Source organism: Carya illinoinensis, chromosome 7 (genome assembly GCF_018687715.1).
Source record: "Carya illinoinensis cultivar Pawnee chromosome 7, C.illinoinensisPawnee_v1, whole genome shotgun sequence".
NCBI lineage: Eukaryota > Viridiplantae > Streptophyta > Magnoliopsida > Fagales > Juglandaceae > Carya > Carya illinoinensis.
This window is the reverse complement of record NC_056758.1, coordinates 5,113,311-5,139,130: the sequence shown is the minus strand read 5'-3', so window position 1 is coordinate 5,139,130 and position 25,820 is coordinate 5,113,311. Positions and strand designations below refer to the sequence as shown.

Here is a 25,820-nt window from a genome sequence, read left to right as displayed (position 1 = left end):
GAAGTAATTTTAAATATTCTGTTAATAGTGATAAAAAAAAATAATAATATAATAATAAAATAAATAATAATAAATAGTATAGAATATTTCCACAATACTGTAGCATCCAAACTCGACGTTACAATAATTGAAAATGGACTGCCTGTACAAATGTCAGGATTGATAGTCTTTTCTACCTGTGTATTATTAGTGGTCCATGCAAGAGACCAATGAAAAGGTTATATATATTTATATTCTGGCGTACACTTGATTGACTTAACTTTGACAATATGGTGACTTTGGTCACAGAAATTTATAACATAATAATGGGTCTATTTCAAAAGTTTCTTTCGTTAATAAATATGGGTTACGTGTCTTTCCTTTTTCAATACGATACTACTGTAAAGCATTACGTGAATTATTATAAGAATTAATCTATACTTAATCCGGTTTTTCCTCCAACACCATGACATGGCGATTCCAGTCTGAACGCCGTGTCAGGATTTTGCACCTAAATGGTTCTTCCTCTTCTCTCACGCCACTTTTCTTCTCCTTCAGATTTCTTCTTTGTTTTTAAGTAAATCTTCTCCTTCAGATATTAGAAAAAAAAAACAAAAATCTTATCATTCATATTTCTCTTTCATCTCCTCCTTCAAATTTCTTCGTCGTATTCTCCTTAATGCAGAACCCCACTTTTTCAACTAAGTTTACCTCCTAGATTTTTTTTTTTTTCCAACGGATGAAGAGCTTATGGTGCAGTATCTATGTCAAAAAGTAGCAGGATATCATTTTGATTTTCAAATTATCACTGACATTGATCTTTACAAATTCGATCCATAGGTTTTACCAAATAAGATTAAGCTCACCATCCATAAGTTAATAATATGTAAACTCTAGTTTTACGAAGCATTTGTAGCAAGACATATACTCTAGTTCTCATAAAGGTTATTGGTTTGGTAATATTGCTTGACTGGTTTGAAGTGAAGGTTGCTTGGATGTTAAAGTTTGGTTGAAATTTGGTATTTTGGTTGGATTGAAAATCTAGCTTGGGATGAAGATATCACATGCAAAAAGCACAACAATTTGTGGAATTTGATTGCGTATTATGGCTTAGATTGAAGACGAAGATGAATACAAATGGAGAACTAATTTGGGAAAAGTGGTTTGGAGAGGAAAATAGTGAGAATTAATGTAGAAAAAAAAAAAAAAAAAAAAGAAGAAGACAAATCCACGTCAGCAGCAATGTACGGTGTTGAAGAGATAAGCGATTTAAATATAAAATTACTTTTAATATAAATAGTAAGAAATAAGAATTCTTCATTTACAATTAATAATATCGATCTTTTCATTTTTACCATCTATATTATGTATGTATGTATATATGTATTATATGAAATTACTATTTATCTAAAAAATTTAGGTTAATGGGAAGAAGTAAATTTAATTATTTAGGATAATGATAGATTTACTATTTCTTACTGTCGATTTACTATCTCTTACTACCAATTTACTACTCAATATTGGATTTGAAACTTTTATTATTTATTTTATTTTATTTTAAGTATTTTTTTAACATCTTTAATTATTAAGAAATTTAAAAAAAAAAAAACTTCACTAATAGTTACTTTATTAACTATTAAGTGAAAAAAAAATAAGCAGTGATAAGAGATAGTAAATCTATCATTAAATGCCTAGGATGAACTTGGAGAGACAAAACACAACAGTATTGAGCATTACAATTAGTTGCAGTTTTTAGATAAAACAATTAGTTGCACTTGGTTACAAGTAGTTATGGTTGTTACTAGTTGTTTTACCTCCAACTAAAATTAGTGAATCCCTAAATTAGCATCGCAGCACGTAGAAACGCTTATATATTCATATATAAATATATATACATATATATTTTCTTTTTCTGTTATTTTGGCCAAACGTGCTTATACGTATATTGAACCAATTAATTATTCATTTTTACAAGGACTCGTAGATACGTACGTACGGGTAAAATGTCAACAAAATTGATTGCCCATAATAAATGAAAATTGATTTTGTTGGTTGGCAATGGAGGTTTGATCCTCCAAAGCGTTTTCAATTGCTACAGTACTGCCACATAATGCCCTTTTTTTTTTAAACAAGTGGCTCTACAGTCACACATGAAGATGCAATCATTTTAGAATGTACAAATTTTTTTAATATATTTTTTAATATTTTTAAATATATATTTAAAAAAATTTATAATATTATTAAAAAATATTTTCTTAATCACTAAGTAAAAAAAAGTCACTATCGGAATACAAATTTTATTGAGTGGCTTTAGCATTTCAATTTTTTTATTGAGTACAAATTTTAAATAGATAAATTTTACATAAATTTTTGTAAACAAATAGATCACACCTTAAAAAATTGTAAAAATACTATTTTTATTAGTAAGACTCACTTTTTTTAATACGGGACTTTTACGAAGTTTGTTTATAGCTGGTTTAGATTTAAAGATGAAATAAGATAATTTTATATGAAAGTTAAATCAAATATTATTATTATTTTAAAAAGTTGATTTAGGATTTGAAATAATTGAATTATTTATTATATTTTGTGTGGTAATTTAGAAAAATTATAACGATATAATAAGATAAAATACTCTCTAAATTCAAACCAGACCTTAAATTTTAGGAAAAATTTAATTACAAACATAATTATGCACTAATATGTGCACCAATCTATTATAATTGATCAAAAAGTAGATTTTATTGAAAACATGTTAATTAAAATTTTAAGTATGAAGGAATCAGTATTGATACGCAGATTAGTACGCGACTTTACTTATATGTAGCAAAATTCTAAAATTTATAACTACTATTAATCTTTTTTTACTAAGATTTCCCTTCAGATCTGTTATGTTCATTGATATTCTTTGTTTTTTTATTTTTTATTTTTTATTCCTTTTTTAAACATCAGCAATATAAAAGCTTCGTACATGGGTCAAAGCCAAAATAACATATCAGCATAAATTTTTCTTGATTTAACTTCTTTTATTTCATTTTCATATTCCGGAATAGAAAAATTCTATTCACAAGTATGTGTAAAACACATCTCAAAAAATACTTATATGTCATAAACTTATTTCAGAAATTAAATTTAAATTTTAAATCTTATAAATCAAATATTATAATTTAAATTATTTAGATAATTTTTAAAAAATACTTATACATTGACTTAAAAATAGAATGACTCTAATCTCTAGCTATATGCGTTGACGAAATGAAAAATATATATTTGATAAATGCTACCCATCCATCTACACGGCATACCGTTGGTGTTTTAAATTTTATATTCCTATTAAATTAATTGAATATTTTTACGTATTATTTCTATACAGTAGATTTGGTAAGAAAAAAATAAAAAAAATAAAAATAGGCATGTAGTATAGAGATAAACCAATTGGGCTTGACTGCGTCTAATCAGCAGTGTCAACTTCGTACACATACACATCAGATTGGGCCCAGAATTTACAGGCATCGATCTCTTGTTAATAGCCCATCCATACCGCACCACATCATACCATACCCTCTTTCTATCCAATCCCATTCTCCAAATTTTCAATCATACAAAAGGTTTAAAAAAAAAAAAAAAATGATATATTTGTCTTTTAGCCTCACAAATTCAATAAAAAGTCTTTCCTTGTCAGCAGCATGGCGCACCCCCCTTGTCGGTCCCACTTTCCATTTCTTCGTTTTATTTATGTGATGTATGCCTGCCCAGTCTATTAAACCAACCAAGATATCATAATTAAAAATTTTATTTATAATTATTTTTATATATTTTATTATAATAATTAACTGCTTCATCTTTTAATATAAAATAATTATTTTAATTAATCATATCAATAAAATATATAAAAAATATATAAAAATAATTATATATAACATAACTCTATTAGAATACCCACGCCACAGCTATTTTTTTTTTTTAAATTAAAAAATTCTCACATTAAATAGTCATGAATGTAATTATCCCTTTTGATTGGTGTTTAGATTGCCACGTATTTCCATAAATATCACTGACCCACAAATGTGTTAAATGTGTCCAACAAATATTTCAGTCCATGCGTGCATGACATTTATTTTATTGAAAAAGTTATTACTTTTCATCGACAAACTATCATCAAAATTCGATTTTGCATCCAATTTTCTTCCATCTTTATGTCCTATCTTGTTCGATGATACCCACTTTAGTTTGGAAAATGAGCAAGTAGATGACCTGACACTTCCATTATTCTATCACAACACATGATGTAATTGAAATTACTTATACAAATACCAATCTTAACTGTTATGACATTCTATGATAAAATAGAAAATTGTGTATTCGTATTCCTGGAGTTCTTAAAATTTACTCCCTTTAGTTTTGTTAACAATTTGTTTTTCAAAATTCCTTCTGCTTATAAACTTCAATTTGGTATTAAATACTTGTAAATACGATTTTTCTGTTCAAATAATTGGTCCTATGAATCGTATACAAGTTTATCTTGAAGTCCTGTTTTAAGTGATTGAAATGATGGCTTAATGAGTTTCAGCTCAAACCAGACTGTAAAACGAGAGGCCCACACATATCAGTCTTCAAGTGGACGTATCTGCCAAATTGCCCCTTCGAATCAATCTACTTCTCTCCTGGCTGTCCACAGATTGCAGCACGAGTTGATTTAATAAATGACTTTTAACTCCAGGGCCAGTTAGACTGAAAGAACTCAGCAAGCAATGCAACAGAGATGATGGCCTATCCGTTTTGGTGTTAGGTGCGGGTAAAACACAAGCGATTGTTCACGCCATCTTCCATCTTGTTGTTCCTTATATTTTTAGACTGTTATGGGAATAATTGAATGAGTTAGGCAGAATGGTATTTAGTTAGAAAAAAAATATTACAGCTTTTTCAATGTGCCAACTTAAAGAATGAGATGAAGAAAATCAGATGAAAGGAGATTGAGGCGTGAAGGAAACTACAAACAGTCCGAGTAGGGCCTAATGACGGCTTTCTATTAGCTGTATGGAAAGCTAAGCTGAAATAGAGATTTCCGTATGAAGGCAGCAGTCTTAATCACTTAACACCGTGATTCTCATTCGTTACTTACCATCACTGCTATATATATATATATATACCTCCAATTTCTCTTGTTCTGAATCATATTCGAAATAATTCTCTCGTTCTTTTCAACTCAATCATGGCCATGTATGCCTCCTTTACACATGTTGTTGCCTCTCTTTTACTTTGTGTGCTTGCATTTGGTCTCTCTGTTATGGGTCGACCCACCACTTTTCTTCAAGGTTTCAAAGTCACATGGGCTGATTATCATATCAAGCAGATCGATGGAGGGAGGGCCATCCAACTCACTCTGGACCAAAATTCTGGTAAAGCTTTTTAGTACAGTACTTCCAAAAGTTTATAATTTGGATTGTGTTCGGACAGAGATGACACACAAATTGTTACGTTTCAGGATGTGGGTTTGCTTCCAAGAGTCAGTACTTGTTCGGGCGTGTCAGCATGAAGATTAAGCTGGTTCCTGGAGACTCTGCTGGAACTGTCACTGCCTTTTATGTATGTTAGATTATCAATTTGAAAAACTTTTTCTCCATCTGAACTGAGCTAGCTTTTGGTATACATCACTTTTCTGACCTAGTTGCTGGTATATATATATATACACACACACACATACATATAGTTGAATTCAAACACGGATTCAGTTCGTGACGAGCTGGACTTCGAGTTCCTGGGGAATCGAACTGGGCAACCATACACTGTCCAGACCAATATCTACGCTCATGGGAAGGGAGATAGGGAACAAAGAGTGAACCTTTGGTTCGATCCTGCTGCTGATTTCCACACTTACACAATACTGTGGAACCACCATCATATTGTGTAAGTGAACAGTTTCAAACATACATACATACATATATATATATGTATTCAAGCATGACCGACATATACCCTTGTAATAGCAGCGATCTGATCGATGTTTTTTAATGTTGTTGTTGTTGGCGCTGCAGCTTCTATGTGGACGATGTGCCGATAAGGGTGTACAAGAACAATGAAGCTAAAGGAATTCCATTCCCAAAGTTGCAGCCCATGGGGGTCTATTCCACGTTGTGGGAAGCCGATGACTGGGCTACGAGAGGTGGGCTGGAGAAGATTGATTGGAGCAAAGCACCTTTCTATGCATATTACAAGGACTTTGACATTGAGGGATGCCCTGTGCCAGGACCTACTAACTGTGCCTCCAACCCCGGAAACTGGTGGGAGGGAACCACTTATCAAGCACTTAATGCCCTTGAACTTAGAAAGTATAGATGGGTTCGTATGAACCACATGATCTATGATTACTGTACTGACAAATCGAGGTACCCGGTGGTCCCGCCGGAGTGTTTCGCCGGCATCTAAATTTGCTTAACAATCGAACCGGAAGTCCATGCATCCACCAAAGTGTTTCATACATTCATATTCCATATACTTTCTGTACGTACATATATGTTCTCGTACACTACGTACGTTGTGATAAAAGTAAAGTCATGCATAATGGAGGGGTGTAAAGGGGGAGTTATATGAACTATTCCTGTGTATCAATGTCCATGAAGGCTACGCTCTGGGATTGGGCAAAAGTCAATTCCTGCATGTGGGCTATAATAGCCTATTTGTGTCTGTACTTGTTAGGCATTTTATGTGCCAATAAAGCTTCTGCATAATTGTGACGAGGATATTCCACAACTCTACGTGCAATGTTTTCAAATGCTAAGCCAAAAAAAAAATCTTCTTACTTTCAACTGATGAACCAAAAGCAAAAGATCATCTGGGACCATGCAGACTAGCAGTATATATGTGCATGGTTTCTATCATCATGTAGGAGACAAGCCAAGAACGAAAAAGATGTGGTTACATCCAAATTGATTGTTTTGGGTGTAAACAAAAAAATTCTAAGAATTTTGGGTATGATTTATATTATATGAGGAATGGCTTTGGTTTAGATTCTACCATTCCTGATCATATTTGCTTAAAGCCTATGATGAAGTGCAGCAACTCTTTCTATATGCATTGAAAATATGCCTCTAGTGGGCACTGAGAGAGGGTCCCAGCAAGCGTGGTCGTGGTTTTGGGTGGTTGTATGTGCACGAATGAGGATTAATGATATGTACCGTCATGTTGTAGTCAATATGATTCATAAAAGACCATATATTATCTATCATGTACAGAGACCAGCCCCATTTATAGCCTTGGTGATTGGGGTTGATCAATAACTCACATTTTTCTTATTTTATTAATTTTTTTGTATTTATTCTACCTAAAGAAAAATTGGACAGGCTCACTTAGAGGTCCAGCAAAATATGAGTAATAACAAACTTACAAAAATAATTACCAACAAGAGGCTTATAAATCAATATGATTTGACATGATATATCTAGCACTAAAAAGATTTTTGCAATTAGACACATCAAATTAAGTAAATTTGTAAAGAGATTATTTGTAATTAGAAATAACACCCTCTTCATTTTCAGCAATAAAAACTTGAATTAAAAAAGTAGATATTAAAACTTGAATTAAGAAGTATTTGAATTTCAATTTTCAATTGCTTGCCCAGATCTTTTTTTTTTTTTCAATCTAATATTATCCATTTTCAGAACAAGTACCAAAATGTTGATTCATCCATTTCTATGATGGTGAGGCACAAAATGTAGCTAAAAACTCCTAGTCGTTAAAGAATAAGTCAATAAGCCCTTCACCATTTGAGAGGAGGATCAGATATATTTACCTTTTCTAATCACACCTATGTCTAGCCTCATAAGATATTTACATCTCTTCTAATTAACTAAAACACTCTCAAAAAGGTTAGGAATTTGCCAACAGATGAGTTTATTTTAGGTATGTTATCTGTCAAAATCATCACCAGAAAGGGACGTGTGAAATATTTTCAACATTTTGGATGACACCATAGCACAGAATGATTAAAAGTCACTCACTTTTGGAAGATACAAAGATCGATTTAACTGATACAAGAAAGTTAACAAGGACAAAACTAAAATTCAGGACATTTATCAGGACCAAACACTTGGAAAAAAAAATAAAAATCTTCGTTTTTTACTATTCTAAATGATATGAGCAGTCTGAAATATAGGGACCACAATCTCAAACTGCTGGATAGGAAGGCATTAAAATTTGGGACCTTGACACACCTCCAACTGGTTTGACTTAGGCCAAGGGGACCATCCAGTAATTGATTTTCAGTTAACCACAAGAGTAAATGTGTTTGCTGTGGCATATGATAATACGATGCTGCCAATATAAATGGTGGAAAAACGTTGTCGGTTCTACTTGTTGATATCGATATAAAGTAGTTCACAAACATAGCTGTATATAAAGCCAAACATAAAATAAGCAGGAAGTCTTAATGACAGGCTAGAAGGTAATTTATAAAGAAATAGCCAGCAGTAAAGTCAAGAATAAGGTTGATTGGGTGTGGGATCTAATTATATGTTGCTAATTCAATTGAGGAAAATCATGCGCAGATCTACCTGTCTATATCAGTACAAAGCTGTTTGCAAGCATTTACATATAGCCAAAGATGATGATCACTAGAAATAGAAGTCCCCATTATGAAGAATAAAGTTAAAACAAAGGTCTCATTCGACCAAGAAATATAATCAAGGGAACAGGTTGATGGATAAGATTAGGACAGAAATAAAGGAACAAAAACCATATCTCATTGTTAGATAGAACGTCATAATTTGTAAATCAACAGAGTACTACAAGTGAAACAGAATTTACATCAGATGAAACCCTTATCTAGCATTGATACGCTGGACAATGTTAATGAATAAATCAAGTAAAGAAAGTACTTCATATATATTTTTATTGCAAGTAGTAAAGAAAGCACTTTTGTTCCATCAGTGCTGTAAGATTCCTGCAAAAAGAGCAAGTTCCTGCTCTTGACCATTTGTTGTTTGAGTTGTGTGTCAAGGAAAAGACTCTTCTGCTCAATGAGAAGGTATGGACAATTCCTGAATAGAAATTGAATAAACTGTAGTGAAAGTATGCACCAAAAATCATGAATACAACAAATTATCAGAACAGTACTACAGGACTCAGACACTAAGGACACCACAGTGGCAAAAATCACAGCTAACAGCTAAAGATATATTCATGCATGAACCAAATATAAAGTTGCGACGATAATTAAGAACACATACTGCCTCATTGTGATGATGGAGGTTGCGTTACCAAGCTAAATACTATTGAAAGCCTTACCACAAGTGATATCATCACATCTATATTCAGTTCTGGCTCATCTGTTAGTTCCTAGCTCATCATTACATTAATATTAGAAAAGTAATGGCATATGATTAGAGAACAAGTCGGTTAACATCTAAGAAAAGGCATACAGAAATACCAACAGGAAGACATTGAATTTTCCGAGTATGGCTGACTTTTATACTGTGCAGAAGATCATAATGCACAAATAAAGAATATTACTGATTTTTTATATTCTCTCCCAATGCTCCAATTGTTGATGAAGCAATCCATTTTCAGAAAAATATAGAAAAGTTGTGCACCGATTCAAAGAATTTTAGCAATGCATGATACCAAGATCAAGCAGCAGGTATTAAAGCTTCACCCTTATATCCAACGCAAAGAAAATATATTGACACTTACTATATATGATAAAGAACTTCAAAGTTTTATGCTGTTAATATGAAGCATTGCCATTGAATGTCCATATTTTTCTCTGGGGTACCACCCACCGGGGGAGGATGAGCTGGATACCACCATCTAGGAAAACCCAATAGATACTGAGCCATAACAGGTTGTTGCTATATAGAAAAGTTTGTTAATGGATATTAATTGAGCAAGAAAGCTCGCACATCCATGAGGAATGCATCTCTTTTGTATTTAAAGAGATTCCGAATATTTTTCAAACCTTATATAACAAGTATCCATCAATGGTATACCATTTTGCGTAATCAAAAATATAAACTAAAAAAATTTAATGCCAACTAATAGAAAAGAGAAACGTTCTATCAATACATGGATAATCAAAAACTGGCTCACCTATATTGATTTGGCGATGGGACATTGAATGTGAAAGCTGCTTACAGTCAACAACCCAAAGAGATTAACATATCAGCCAAATTATACAAAAAGTGCTGAAGCTTCTCCAGATGCTGTGTACACAATACAGTAGTTGCATCCTTTAATAAAAGCAAGAAGCTGTGAGCAGATGCAATGAAAAAGACACACCATGCCTTAGGGAAGTAGCTAGTAGCAAATGATAGAAAAGCTCAAGACTTAATTAAAAGATCTTGCAACAAATAACTTTCAAAAATGCAATTTCGAGCTTATGGATTATTTTATGTAAAAAGAAAATATGGTACATCCTCTTGAAGGAATCTCAAAGATAACTAAAGCCTATTAATGCAAAACTTCAACTACTGATGATATTGAAGAAGACCAACAATTGATACCATAGGTGGACTTTTGCTTGCATCCCTGTCAATCAAATTTAGCAAAAGGCTCAGTTCACCACACGAAATAAGACATATAAACAAGTAGAGAAATTCAGGGGACCATGACATATAATAAATATAACAATTCATAACAATTTATAGACTTGACAGCAGGATATACAAACATCCTCAGAGGAATCTTTAGTACACTTCACGGTTAAATACTTTAACACTTATAGCCCATAAAATTAGGCATTCAGGTCGACTAGCACCAAGCTAAATTCCTATGTAATTCAATCTAAATCCTCCATCTGCTGCCAAAAAGTTCTCTCAATATTTCAGTTTGGACTCTAATATGTTCCATAGAAGGTAAGAGAGGAAACAAAGATACACGATGCATGCTACCATGTATATCAGGCTTTGATGAACATGTTTCATTCCATCGTTGGTAAATTGTTATAGAGGATAAAGGTCACAAATGAAGAAGTGTTGATCTGTGGAAGAGGAAACTGGTTTCTCTAAGAAGAAAGGCAAGACTTTGAATTCTGGAGATTAAACCAGACAACAGTATCAACCCAGTTGACTCTCACCTACTAACCCATTCCGGCCAGCTCTTTCCAGGGAGGGGAAGAAGCTCCGTTATCCCCTCCCCAGACCACCATTTCCCATCGATTCTTGGAAAATCCTTCAAGAGCCACTCAATTTGGATCTTCAGTCCATATTGGAAAATCCTTCTGGGAAATTCAGGCAATTTATAATGTATTTTGATAGTTCCTTGTATCTGGATCCAATCTCCCCCTGTTGTAATGTCAGATCTTCACTGAATCTCACCAGATGCTCCCATCCTACCTCTTCTTTCTGTACACGCAATGACCAAAATTGGTACATACTATAAAGATCTTTAAGGAAGCTCTCTAGGTTCCAGATTACTATATAATATGAAAAATACAAGTTCATATTGAACATTTTTGACATTAATTTGTATCCAAAACTAAATTACAAACCATGTTGCATTATAAACCATCCAAGTTCTCCATTTCAAAAGGAGATACAGTTTTGATAACTCTAGGGCTTTGTTAGCTTAAAGAGAAATAAAGGCCACAAGAAAGAAGTTACAACGTAAAATGGCTATTGCTGCAATCAAAGATGAGAAATGACTAAAGGATAGGCCTTTTCTCTTCCCCACAACCCAACTTTGCTCGAGCAAAGAATGCAGATGATTCATTTTGGGAATACAGAATTAAGGTTCGTCCTTATACTATTTTAACAATTCAAGCATGAGTAATGGGAGTTTTCTGGGTTTACATATATAGCTTCATATTTCCAAAAATATCTTAACTGTTTCTGGGTATTATGAAGAATGTTCAGAGACATTAACCCATTATTTTTCACAATAAACTTAAGGAATGTCATTGATCCAAAACAATAAAATGTAACACAATAGAATCAATTGAAAGAAGTCCCAGTTTTCCAATGAAAAATGAACTTGTGAGGAAACACTGTATCAGTTTTTCCTTTGAACTTTTTTTTCTCCCTTCACACAATTACATTCAGTTTTCCAATTTTTACCTTGGAAATATAAGACATGACTAAAAATTGAGCATAATTTCAACTTAGATTAGATGCAAGTACTGTTGCGCCACATTGCCACAAGATGATACTTCCATTCCCAAGTACTGAAACAAAACTGAATACACATGAATGGCAATAGTAATTACCTATGATGGTCAGGTTACCTTATATTAGATAATTTCATGCCACCAAACCAATGCCACGCTTGGAGGGTATGGCCTACACTCTGGAGGGGCCCAAACATCACCATTCCTCGCAACATCTTGACGGTATTTCTTTTCAATCTGAGAGACAATCTGTCGTGCTTTCTCCTCTTTTTGTTGAAAGTAGACATCCATACTTTCCTTTCCATCAAACTCATTGTACTTCTCAAAGCAGTCAAGTTTGGTGCAGTATTAGCCGATGCAGCTTTCAAACAAAGTATAGCAATGATTGTATAAAAAAAACACCTTTATGGTAGTTCCCTCCTTGACTCCATTGAAGAATTTGAGCCTAGACCATAGGATAAAGATAATGGTAGGTGGTGTATAAGATCCTACATTGCTTGGGAATGAGAAGTTCTTACTCTTTGTAAGATTCCAATTGGGGTCTCAATTGTATTATTGATTAGTCCTTTGGAGTATAGACCATGTGGTTTGAGCTTTCCATTGGGGTGTTACAAATAATATCTGACCCTATCCCAGTCAGAAATATGGGACTTGAGTTGTGCCACCTATGACGGACGGGCCCAAAGAGGACTTCGGGAATTTAAAAGGGAGATTGTGATACCTCATATGATAAGTGAGGGTAAGTGGTGTATGGGATCCCACATAACTTGGGAAATAGAAGTTTTTACTCTTTATAATGTTTCAATGGGGCTCCAATTGTATCATCGACTATTTCTTTTGAAGTATAGGTCAAGTGGTTTGGGCCTTCTATTTTTTTTTTGTATAAGTAAACGATTATATTTATATGAATAGGCATAGCCCAAGTACACAAAATGGTACACAAGATGGGCCTTCTATTGTGGTGTTACAATTTGAGTGTAGATTATTTTCTGGCCTCCATGGGCCCTTTGTTTTTAATTTCCATGTATTTTATTTGTTGTAAAAAGATATTTTTTCAGGGCCTACCCTCTTCTTTTGTATTTCTCCTTTAAATTTAATATAATGTTTGCTAAAAAATAGAAAGACGTGGAGCCAATGATGCCACAAGTAATGGTGGCATTGAGAGTATAGGTGGGAATGAGTGGTAATCATTGCAGTGAAGATGGTGGCAGTAGTGGCAGCAGCTCATTTGATAAAAACAAATGTATGCTAGAGGTAAACCATTAGCAGAACAAAACGAGGTAAAACCAATGTTGCCATTAGTTATGGTGGCATTCAGTGTATAGATGGGGATGGGTGGCAATGATTACCGTGAAGGTGGTGGCAATGGTGGCAGCAATTCCTATGGCATCAAAACATGGTTGCAGGGACCATGTTGGTGATTCAAGGAAAAGCAATAGCCAGGCAGTGGAAACCATTGTAGTGAAAGTGACGAAGTGATAGAAAAGTGGAGAAGGTGGACGCAACATCGATTAAGGGAGCACAATAATGGTACTGCTGGTGGTGGGTCCTTGGTGGTTACATTGTTTGTTATATCAGAAATGACAGCGGTGGTGGTGGTGGTGGTGCTGGTGATACGCCAGTTCGGAGGAACGAACTTGTGGGGTAAACAGTGAAAATGGTGACTACTGTTATATATAGGGAAATCACCACCTAGCAGTGCCAGTGTGGTGACAACAAATTTGAGCTCGAGGCCCTCGCAGAGTGGTTATTGGCATTTTGGAGGAATTTTACCAAACAGTTGGTGCGCTATACGGCTTTGGTTCCATTCATTTTTTATTTTTTTATGGGTTGGGAGGGGGGAGGGGATTAAACGGACACCAAACAATTGACAGCCACGAATTGACGTAGTAACAAAAAATAAAAAAATAAACCACTTATAATTCCAGGAAAACCTAGAGCTGGATGTAGTTGCCTCAGAGAAGTTCATTTTTACCAAGAAAATGCTGCAAATTAGATACCTGCCTTTCCCGATTAGTTGCTGCAAATATCACTGTCGTTGTAACTTGTAAGAGTCTCAGCCGTCCTACTAACCTGCTTCACCCTTCGCGGTTTTAATTTTGGAAAAATCTATTCATTTTCAATATATATATATTTATATTTTTATCCGTAGATATTCAGGTCAACTTGCACACAAAACGATTAATTTTATGGTATCTAAAGTTAACGGCCAAATAGACCTCTAGTGATTATGAGAAGATTCGAACTGATGATTATTGAGAAACAAATTCAAGACCTGACCAACTGAGTTATCCCTAAGGATTTCATCTTTAATTTTTTTTATTATCATTTCTTCATCTTATGATGTAATATTAAATAATAGTTTTATAAATAAAATATAATAAATAATATTTAACATCTAATATTATATTATAAAATGATGAAAATAAAATGAGAATTAGAATGATATATTACGATAGAAAATGATATTATTTCCTTCAAGTCTGCCTTAAATTTAATCGTTTATGTATTTTATTTTATTTTTTAATATATTTTTATTAAAGAAGTAACTCTTAATATATTAATTTTTTTACTTTTAAAAAATATTTTAAAAAAAGTATAATTACACTGAGGAACACCAAGTAAGCAAACTTGTACTGCAAAGGAGTACTACCTGCAGTAATATTATTTAACAGTTTTCTTGGAGAGAAGTCAAAAAATTTTTGTAAGGAAAAATATAGTTACAAGTATAATTGTATACTAATCTGTGCATTAATGTAATGTGATTGGTCAAAAAATAGATTTTATTGAAAGCAGTGTTAATTTAAATTTTAAGTATGAATAAATCAGTATTGGTACACAGATTAGTGCGCGACTGTACTTGTATGTAGCAAAACTCTTTTTGTAATTCTTTGTACATTAATCTTGATTTAAAAAATAAAACGATGATATTTATTATTTATATAAAATAATATTATTTTTATGAGTTATTTTATAAAAATATTTTTAATTTAAAATATAATTATATAAAAAGTTATAAAAGAAATTATATGTCTATTATTTTTTCAAAATTCAAGCAATGCAATATGAGGAAAAACAAAACAAAACCTCAAAATTTAAGTTTAGAAAAGAAAATAAAAACCAGAGAGAAAATTTTAGAAAACATAGAATTTTAAATTTTTTGAGTGAAAAATAATGTGCTCACCACTGATCTCTAGATTTCATTCCGCGCCAAGGCAAGTGAAAGTTCTTGGCATGGCTTCCCATTAAATATAGCTTGCATGAGCTAAGAGCACTCGACCATCCCTTTCGATCGATCTACGTTTCTTTCCCAACATAGTTAATTTCCGTAAATTTAATTTCGGAAGATTGACGGAAATTCCGAATCTTAAATTTTTTTAGATTTATGTACAAAAGTACTTAAACATTGATACCTTAAATTACAAAAAACTTAAAATTTAATTATACTATTCACTTTGTCTCATTGACATGGCACTACCACATAGTGCCACGTGTTTATTAAAAAATTAAAATATATATATATTCAAATAAATCAAACGGTGTTTGAAAATATAAAAAAAGAAAAAGAAGAAGATCAAAATCATAGGTTTCCATGAAAATTGCGTCTAATATTTAAGATTTAGTAAGTGTCCTTTTTTTTGGGTTATGATTAAGTTTAGAGAAACTTTACATACTACATTAATGTCATTTTACTTCCATCTCATTACGACGAAGTGATATCATTAGTCTATTTTAAGATTTTTCTTTTAAAATATGGTCCATATATATATATAACATGATCCAAAGGCAAATATTATAACTCTTCCCTATTTCTATTTTACGAGTACCATATATTGATCAATAGCGAAGGGAGGGAAGGAAAATCAGCTCATGATAGATATTTTTAAGCTATGTACGTATGGAGAATCGGAATATTTTTAACACATGGTGGAGATCTACATGGACTTTAATTTGTAGATGGGAAAACACTAACGCCACCGTTGGCCATTTTTCTTTTCTTAATGATTAAAAAAAATTGTTTAATATTATTATAAATTTTTTTATATTTTTTAAAAATATTTAAAAGTATTAAAAATGATTTAAAAAAAAAAACAAAACAAAAAATATATATTTTTTTGCCTAATGGTGACTCTCAGCGGGAGCCACTAGCTGTGCCTGTAGCACCGTTATTTGTAGAAGACACCCGGCCTACAGGTTTCCTTCTTATAGTTTGTATGGGGAAAAAATGAAAAACCCTAAAGCTGTACGACTAGAAAGATTAAGGTTACATTTATAGTAAGGTGTTTCAGATGATTTGTAATTAGTAATAAAAAAGTGATGAAAAAATAATAATAAAATATTAAATAATAATGAATAGTAATAAAAAAATAATTAAAAATAATAATAAAATATTAAATAATAGCCAAACACAACCTAAGGCTATATTCGGTAAGTGTCACTGCTATTTATTACTATCCATAAATATTTTATAACTATTAATTACAAACTGTTCACTACTATTCGATCATTATTCTTTCATTATTATTTACAGACTATTTAAGATTACCTTAACATCCACATCCTAAAACAATTAAGCATGCAGGCGCTGTAGCAATTGACTGGTCCACAGTACTACTGGGTGAAATGAACATTAATCGTATAATGAGACAACAAAGAAAAACATGAAGACTATATCCCAACAGCCAATTAGACAGGCATGGAGCTAGCCTCATCCGCATGCAACAAAAGAACACGAGGCAAAGTTCTCCAGCTGGCTTGTTCTCACGCAACATGAGTTAGACATATACATACATAAATATCTATAAAATAGGTATGTCTGTCTCATGCACGCGTGGTTCCAAAGTAATAAATACATTATCATCTATGTTGTTTAACTATATATGATCTTTTGTAATCATCCAAGACAGTTGAGTTGTTTCTTTTCGCTTGTTAATTAGAAAATGAAGCGGAAGTACGTACTGCAGATAAAATTATGCAGATTTCTGGGTCTTCTTCCCAGGTAGCTAGCTGCTTGTTCTTTCTGGGTAGAGATCATAAATTAATTAATGTTATCTTAAGCAAGTAAAGAAGTGAACATTATATATTAATATATATAGGCGTGCAGTGATGGCGCAACAGCAACTACTGGGACATTATAATCATGATCGACCACCTTATCATTAAGCCATAATCAAATAATAAAATTAAGGAAAAAAGGTACAAACTTATCGTGGAAGCCATGCAAGTCGACATTCGTTTCAACATTCAGGTTAACAAACCAGGAGACAACTCATGCACGAACATGTCAGCAGGCCTCCCACAGAACAATCATTTCTTTAATTTGCTGTTTCTTGTATTTTGAATACGTGTTCCCTGCCAACATCCAAATTAAAATAACAATATATATATATATATATATATAGAAATCACAGATTCCACGCAGCTTAAGCTTGACCCTCTCTCTCTCTCTCTCTCTCTCTCTACCGGTTATGCAGAGGATTAGCTCCTGTTGGCACACCTCTCTTATCTTCCAAAGTGACATTGCAAGAAACGTTGCGACAAGAATCCAACTCGGAAAATTTTGAAAACCCTCGAGCAACAGCAAGAAATCCATGGTTTACAACAAGCAGCAGAACCAGTACTAGGACAGCAAGCACATGAGTAGTACCCATGATCACGACCGATATTAACGCAGATCTTGAACAACTCAATTACTAATTAGCAAAAACTCAGGTCATCGGCGGGATCGAAGATCGAGAAACAGCTCTAATACGTACCAATTAAGCAGTAGTTTCATACATAGCAGCTCTTACATATATATAGCAGCTCTTACATAGCAGCACTCCACCTTTGCAGAAGTGAAGCATCATTAAGATGTACAGATCAGACAAGCATGCATTATATATACCTGGCATACCAATAAAATTGCAACTAACCAGCAAAATGCAGGGGGCCGGGCCGGGGAGCCTGGATGGAAGAGTATATATGTAAAGCAGCGCATGCAGACTTTTGAAGGAACGGGAAATCAGATAGAACCTGTGAATTTTGCAGATTGATCAGCTTCTCAAGTATATATATGATCAAGTTTCTCTGGACATAAGTACATGCTGCTCTAGCTAAAGTCTGGAACCCAACAGCCATGTATATACGGGATGCAAGCCAGTTGAGAGAGATTATATACCAATATATATCTTGATCAGGCTAACAAGGTAACACTGATCACCTGAGTCTAAGAAATAGAAAAATAATGATGACGATAATATTAATAATAATAATATTAATAATATAGTAACAGGACTCACCTGAGCCTCCAACGTCGGTAGCACCAATCTGTAGACACCAAAGCTCTCTTGGAATTTGAAAAGGACCCGTCTGTCAGAAAGATACTTGGAATCTGTTTTTAGGTTTATATGTGAATGTAAAAAAATGATGAAGAAAGCGAAATCTCTAACCAATATGCCCCACAAGAACTTCCCTTTTTTCTTGTGTTTGAATGGTCCAGTATCCTTCTTGCTCTTCCCCAGGCCCTCATCATTAAAATAAAGAAATTTAATTGTGTAACAAAGTTAATTTTCATACAAAAATAACAATGCATAGACCATGCATCAATCAATTTGGGCTCTATTGTTTTCCATGATGGGCTTTAAGCCCCAACTAAAATGCTTAATACCAACTTCCATTTACGTCATGACTTGGGCCTTAGTTTTCAGGCTTTTTAATCATCCCCACCTAAGTTAAATAAGAGTGACCGATGGGTTTTTATGCTACACCCGAAATGGGATTTTGCATTTTGCATCATAAACTATTAAAACTGACACATTGCACCATTAAAGTATTAAAAACTAATTAATTGCACCATCAAATTAACATTTCTAATCTTAATACAGATTTTTTAGTTTAAGTGCATAATGTGTTGATAGTATAAATATGCAAAGTGCGAAATAATTTGGGGGTGTAAAATATATCAAAAATATTATATACAGTCACTTTTGAGTATTTTTTGTGCACTCTATTAATATAATTAATTGTGTCACTTTTTTTTAATATAAAATAACTGATTTGACAAATTATATCAATAGAGTATATAAAAAATACGTAAAAATGACTATATATAATAAAACTCAAAATATATTCATATCTAATCTCAATAACTCATGCAATCGGATCGGATAATAGTGGGCCCAGTTCTGGATTTTTTTAATTTTTTTTAATAGACCTATCCATGTGGCCAGTTGTGTTACCAAGCTACGTTATTGTCGGCTCCAATATAGACAAGGTAAAATCTTGGGCCGTCCATACGTTATCTGTTGGGCTTACAAATCACCGTCCCCACCATTTATGCCACTACATGGGCTGTCACGGGCTTGGGTTCCATCTACTGCTTAACCATAGGCCCACACATTTATGGTCGACAAAGACTCCTCATTAGTTGGTCAAAAACAAAAATAGTGAGGTGTTTGTTCTATTTATGAGCCCTATTTTTTTTTTAAAAAAAAAAAATTATTAAATTTTGGTTCTACTACCTTTCATCAAGTTGTGTAGATAATTTAAAGTTCCTATTAGAAATATATATAATAATTAGACAGTCTTATACACTATACAATGTCGTACATATTTTTCAGAAGACCTAATGATTTGACTTGATTTCAAACCAGACTGATTGGAAAAGTAAATTCCGAACACTATTTGCATCTAAGTTATTAGATAAATGCTTGAAAGGATTTCATAAAAATATATTCATAAATTGACGTAATTTGATATGGTATATTAGATTACATGTCATGCTGTTTTTATTATAATATATAGATCTAATGTATCTCATGAAGCCAAGTAATTAGTTTGTGAATTTATTTTTATAAAATCTTTTTATAGCTATTATAGTCCTCGAGTTATTATCTTTGCAATCCAATGTATCCAAAATATTCGAGTACCGTGTTCCACCTGAATCAATTTAAACATTTATTTTTAATAGGGCCATGTATTATCTTTTTTTTTTTTAAATAATAATAATAAAATGTATATACAGAACTTACATACCTAAACTTATTTGCCATCAATGATTGATTAAGCCAGCCATCCTATATATTATGGTTTTATAATTTTGGAATATATACAAGTAGTGTACTACCATTTTGGTTTTTCAGATTTATTTACCAGAATATTGAGAGGCTTAGGTAACTTAAATAAAAGAGGCTTATCTAGTTATCAATGGTGTTATTAATAACTATATAAGCCTCAATTATTATTTCATATATGATTCGGTAGTAGTCTTAGGTCGGCTTTCCAGTCATGCCTGGCTAATTCTATATAGTTGCCTTCATGCATGTATAGACTTTAATCCAACTACAATCCAACTATAATCCTATATAATTAAATAAATTAATCATGATGATCTCAAGATCACGCCAAGTACGTACCTGAGGAAGAACAGTTCGCTAGCTAGCTAGCTGATCCTATATATATATATATATATATATGATATTTTCCACCCAAATTAAAACTATATTATATATATAATATTAATAATAAACCCAATTTCGTCCCATACAATATTATAAAGTATATATACAATTTAGTCAAATGGGTTGTTTCTAATAATTTATTTGAGATTATTCATTTTTCAAAAAAAAAAAAAGTCTGATTATTAATTAGCATGATGCATGGTACATATAATTAATATAATCATGTGGTCTCCAAAAGCAGCTGGAGCCTGGGTTGCTTTCAACCAGCGTGAAAGACAACAGTACTAGATTAAACTAAACTAAAAATGATCATGCACAATGAATATATTAATTAAGAATGAAACTCATGAGACAGGCCGACAAAGTAGCCAACATAAGACATGTGTCTTTTGTTTTTATGTTTTTCTTAAACATAATCATACGTGTGCGCGCACGTAAAGCAAGTCGATAATCATGAGGAAAATGAGATTAAACAATCAAAATCTTTACTGATCATCTAAAGATCATCATCATACGTGTTTTCTAATGAATATTAATGCAACTTGGCCCATATTTTATATATATATATATAGGAAAAATTTAATTATAAGTATAATTATATATTAATCTAATATTAATTTAATGTGATTAGTAAAAGAATAAATTTTATTAAAAATAATATTAATTTAAATTTTAAATATAAAAAAATTAATATTAATATGTAAATTAATATATAACTTTATTTGTATGTAATAAAATTTATATATATATATATATAAAGAAAAATAATTAGCACTTTGGTTCAAAAACAAATAATTAGTAGGGATTAGAATTCAAAGGGGTTGAAGAGTTCAAATCATGACGATTATGATGGAAAAATGATGATGAAAGTGATAGTATGATGAGGGAGAGTTTTCCGGGAAAGTCCCTCTCATTATTTATTATATAATTGGTCCACACGATTATAGAGTGATGTGTGGACTATCTATACATATCCTATTAGTATGGCAGTTTCGTCTCATCTCTTCTACACTAAAATCGTCATTCCTGCATTGTCAGCCCTAATCATGATGGCGTGCCTCTAACGTTTACATGTTTATCTCTCTCTCTCTCTCTCTCCCCCACCCTCTTCAAAGAAAAATGAATCTGGGCCGCTCATTCTTGACTTCAGAAGATCTCGACCTAAGATTTTCGTCTCAGCCATTATAAGGTGATGGAATATCTGGCTTTTGAACAGGATGGAGATTAGGAATTTTTAAGCAAAAAGCAAAGGGGTGGGACTTTGGGCCCACAAAATATATAGTCTGGTCTGACTTTGATGAAAAAAAAAAAAAATCCTATAATGGAGATTTTGTGAGGAAAAAAGAGAGGAGAGAAAGCAGCTATTACTAAGAGATGGCCATTGGGACATCACGTGGGCGTGGGACCCACTAGTCCCCTCAAAGGGAAGAAGAGCATCTCACGAGACCATAATACAAACACAATCCTCTTATCTTTTATCTGAATTTTTATACTTTCTTCAAGTGAATCATCCATTCCTTTCTTTCTCTGCACGCCTTGACCACCCATTTCATAGACCATAACTCTCTCTCTCTCTCTCTCTCTACACACACAACAGAATCAGAGACAGATACTCGTGAGCTAACCTCCTCCCCACACCTCTATACCCTCCTTTTACTTAATCATAACCTGCAACTGATTTATAACTATCCCATCTTATTTTCTTCCCTTAGTGACACATTAGAAAATATATATATATATATATATAAATTAATATAAATATAAATTAAAAGATTACATAAAAATAAATTCATAAATTTAATATAATTTAAAAAGATTTATTAACAATATAACGTATCAAATCAAATCATATTAATCTCTATTTTTTTTTTTAAGTAAAAAATTTCATATAATGAGTTAATGATCAGTTAGAGTTTTGTATCTTCCTCAAAGAAGTGTAATATATGTTGAAGCCAGATAATTAGGTTAGTTTCTTTTATAATTTATGTATAAGAAAGGACTCATGCAAAATCCTTCACTTTACACTCCAAATCAAGTCATCATTCCTGGCTCATGATCATCTGATCCTTCATTTCGAGTTGATTTTTGGGTCTGCAGATAACCTTTAGTAGGTTTAAAACCCACAAATGAGTCTCACGTTCCCTATCCGTCATACATATATATATATATATATAAACCCACCGAACAAACCCTCAAACTACGTGAAAGGATGGAAAAAAAGTGAAGTGTTTGAACTTTCAAACAAAAGGGAAAAAAATTGACAACAAATAATAGTTTTCCCTTCATAGATATAATGTTTAACGATCGATTTACAGGCATATATATATATAATGGAAAAGAAAAAAGGTAAAATTGATCAGTAAGTACTGCTATTTTCTACAACTCAATTACACTACTTTGACTACGTACGTACAATCCCTCGACCAAAAAAATATAGGGGTTATCATATGGATCTATTAATTTTTCTCTAATCCTAACACCCTAACAAGCAGCAGAAGGATTGTTGAAGGGATTGTAGAAGTGAGGCTTGGGAGCCATTGAGAAGGAGCTCTTGGAACCGACGTTTTCGCCGACACCGCCAATCCTTTCGCACGATGGGCACATGGTGAGGGTGGCTGCCGGCATATGCATGTACAAAGGTTGGGATAGTTTCAGTGCCTTGAGTTCTTGCAGTTCTTTCTGAAGCCTCCTATTTTCATCTGTCAGTGTTTCGCAGCACTTTTTCAGGAACTCGCAGTCTACCTCAGTTTGCTTAAGCTTTGTCCTACAAATAGCAGTAATCTCATTTATTTCTCATGGAACTTTGTGACTTGGAAAGAAAAAAAGAAACATCTTGGAATTTTGAACTTTTCTATCCAGAAACTGAAGCCCGCTACTGTTATTCTATTGTAGGGTTAAGGATGGTACATATATAAATATATATACCTGGCTCTCCTGTTCTGGAACCAAACTTCAACCTGTCGAGGCCGCAGACTTAACTGCCTTGCTAAAGCTTGCTTTTGCTTCTGTTAATTCGATCAGTATTAGTCTAAATAGCCATAATAAATCAACCGATACCCCTCAAAATATGTAAGAATATATATATATATATATATATATAGAGAGAGAGAGAGAGAGAGAGAGAGAGAGAGAGAGATTAATTACAGGGTTGAGAGTGCTATGTTGCTTGAAGCTTTCCTCCAAAAGAGCAGACTGTTCCTTGGTGAGCCTAAGCTTCTTTCTTGCATTAGGACCATCTTCGTCTTCATCACTGACTCTTGAAGAGACTCTCTCTGCCTCAACTTCTTCACTGCTAAGGTCTCTCTCCCTCTTGACCCTACCACTAGAGAAGGATGAAACAGCGCTGTGAGGGGAAGCTTGTCGATACAAATCTACCGATTCTTCACAGCCTTTGTTCACATCAATCTTTTTGGGGATTTGGTTATAACTATCACCTGAAAGACCCAAAGTCAAGGACGGCTCAAAATTATTTGGGGTCGTGAAGTTGGAGCAAGGTTTCTTCGGTACTACTGCCCTTGATGGAGTATTAATCTCTTGTGATGCTGTGAGGCCTAACCCTAGAACAAGGCCTGTATTACAAACATCATCAAAACCCATTTTGCAGGTTTGCTAATAAAGAACAGCAAGCTAGCCCTTCTGGAGAAGACACAGCCTGTGTTTTGTGAAATGAGGAAGGGAGATAATATGGTTCAAAGTTATGGGAGCAAAAGGGTTATATGGAGGGGAAAGAGAATGAAGGAGAGTTTTGTGGGGGCATTGGGTGGGTGGGTGGGTGGCTATGATTATTAATCAAAGGTGAGAATGAGTATAGAAACGAATCTCAGCAATGGGAAATTATGAAAGTCCCCCCATCTCTCTTTACATAGGTTGACCATTTGAACCCCCCTAGCTATAGCTATATACTACAGTTATCGGCACTATATATTATATATATATATATATATATATATTAATAATATTACAAAAACTTAGATGGCAAAAAGAAGAGCCAACAGAGAAAGTTCTCTTCCTGTGTGTGTGTCATGAAATACTTGGAATCCTACAGTACTAAATGCTAGTGGGAAACACATCAAGAGGATGATTCGCCAGCCCCTTCGCCACCCATTAGCGTACCAAATTTAACCATTACGACCCACTTTCTCTTTCCTATGCTTCCTTGAGTATAAAGTTCCACTTTATATGTATCAATTATTAGCTCACTTTTGCCTCGTTTTACTTATGTCCAAGCAGCCTGCCTTGATATTAATCATCTCTCTCTCTACCACTCTCTTTTCCTTTTATTTTATTTTATTTATTTATTTATTTAATTTCTTGAAGTTTCATGTAATTGCCAATTTGCCAGGCCAAAGTTTTCCCACTCATTTAAAGATTACTTAAGAGCTTGCCAAAAAAGAAAAAGAGGATGTAAAAGCCATGATTGGATATTAATGAGTTCTTTTTTATAACAGACCACATGATCTGTCTCCCACTGATCAATGCCCAATTGAACTAGCTAGCTAGAGAGATGGGTACCATGTCACGACCTTGCTTGATTGCCAATATTGCATTCTTTTGATTAATGAGGATGGGTGGGCCGTTTCTTCATACCCATTATGAATGCTAGATGGCAGAGACTGGAAAGAGATGTGCACTATCTCGAGTACTTCTAATCAGATTGGTGTGGTTTTTGGCTTCCTATGTGAGATGATGTGTGAAAAGCAAAGTAAGAAATAAAAAAGGAAAGTAGGTAGATAACACCATTGGAGTTTCAAAGAGCGATAATGGTGCCAGAATATGATTCATCAACAAGAATTGAGGGATCTTTGCTTAACTAGAAAGTCGATGTGAAGTGCTTGGGACCTACTACTCTGTACACGAACAATGAGCACTTTCAATAATGCTTTGTCGGCGATGCTGATGAGAAGTTAGGTCACCCACAAAACATGATAAACGTAAAATAATCGAACAGAAAATAACAGCAATAACACCATGCGTGCACCTCTATCTATATATTGATTCTCAAGCCTTAACTGTTAAGTCTTTGTTCAGAAATAAAAACCATTAATATATGGAAGGAGTAATTTTCCCTCATACAGCATTAATTCTGCTTGCAAGTAGCCCAGACCCACTAGTCCATTAGATTAAAGAGATCTGCTCATAAAGTAATGGCCGTAATAGTGAGATATCCTTTCAGCCGTTCTCTTTTAAATTAATTGGACCAAAGTTGCACTTTTCTACCGATCAAGAGAATATATATTAATTTATCGGCCTACTAATTAGCAGTACTACTACTCGTTAGTTCATGAATAGCATGCATATGCATG

At 33.3% G+C, this 25,820-nt stretch overlaps 2 protein-coding genes and 1 long non-coding RNA gene across 4 annotated transcripts; 1 reads left to right on the top strand and 2 right to left on the bottom strand.

The window, feature by feature from the left end:
- Positions 1 to 5,135: 5,135 nt before the first annotated feature.
- LOC122316461 (probable xyloglucan endotransglucosylase/hydrolase protein 6) lies at positions 5,136 to 6,729 on the top strand. The gene is made up of 4 exons (XM_043132988.1): positions 5,136 to 5,378; positions 5,465 to 5,565; positions 5,690 to 5,886; positions 6,015 to 6,729. Exons 1-4 carry the CDS (start codon positions 5,192 to 5,194, stop codon positions 6,403 to 6,405), a joined length of 876 nt encoding a protein of 291 aa, XP_042988922.1. The 5' UTR covers positions 5,136 to 5,191; the 3' UTR covers positions 6,406 to 6,729.
- A 1,966-nt stretch (positions 6,730 to 8,695) lies between these two features.
- On the bottom strand, positions 8,696 to 14,192 carry LOC122316462. 2 transcript variants are annotated; one of them, XR_006244260.1, is made up of 3 exons: positions 12,176 to 14,192; positions 10,063 to 11,315; positions 8,696 to 9,014 (listed from the first exon to the last, which is right to left on the bottom strand). It is a non-coding gene; the product is annotated as an uncharacterized LOC122316462 (long non-coding RNA). The 2 variants fall into 2 exon arrangements; XR_006244259.1 differs by having other exon boundaries at positions 12,194 to 14,191.
- An 8,582-nt stretch (positions 14,193 to 22,774) lies between these two features.
- On the bottom strand, positions 22,775 to 24,288 carry LOC122314799 (homeobox-leucine zipper protein HAT22-like). The gene is made up of 3 exons (XM_043130396.1): positions 23,662 to 24,288; positions 23,443 to 23,522; positions 22,775 to 23,281 (listed from the first exon to the last, which is right to left on the bottom strand). Exons 1-3 carry the CDS (start codon positions 24,112 to 24,114, stop codon positions 22,999 to 23,001), a joined length of 816 nt encoding a protein of 271 aa, XP_042986330.1. The 5' UTR covers positions 24,115 to 24,288; the 3' UTR covers positions 22,775 to 22,998.
- Between the last annotated feature and the right edge of the window lie 1,532 nt (positions 24,289 to 25,820).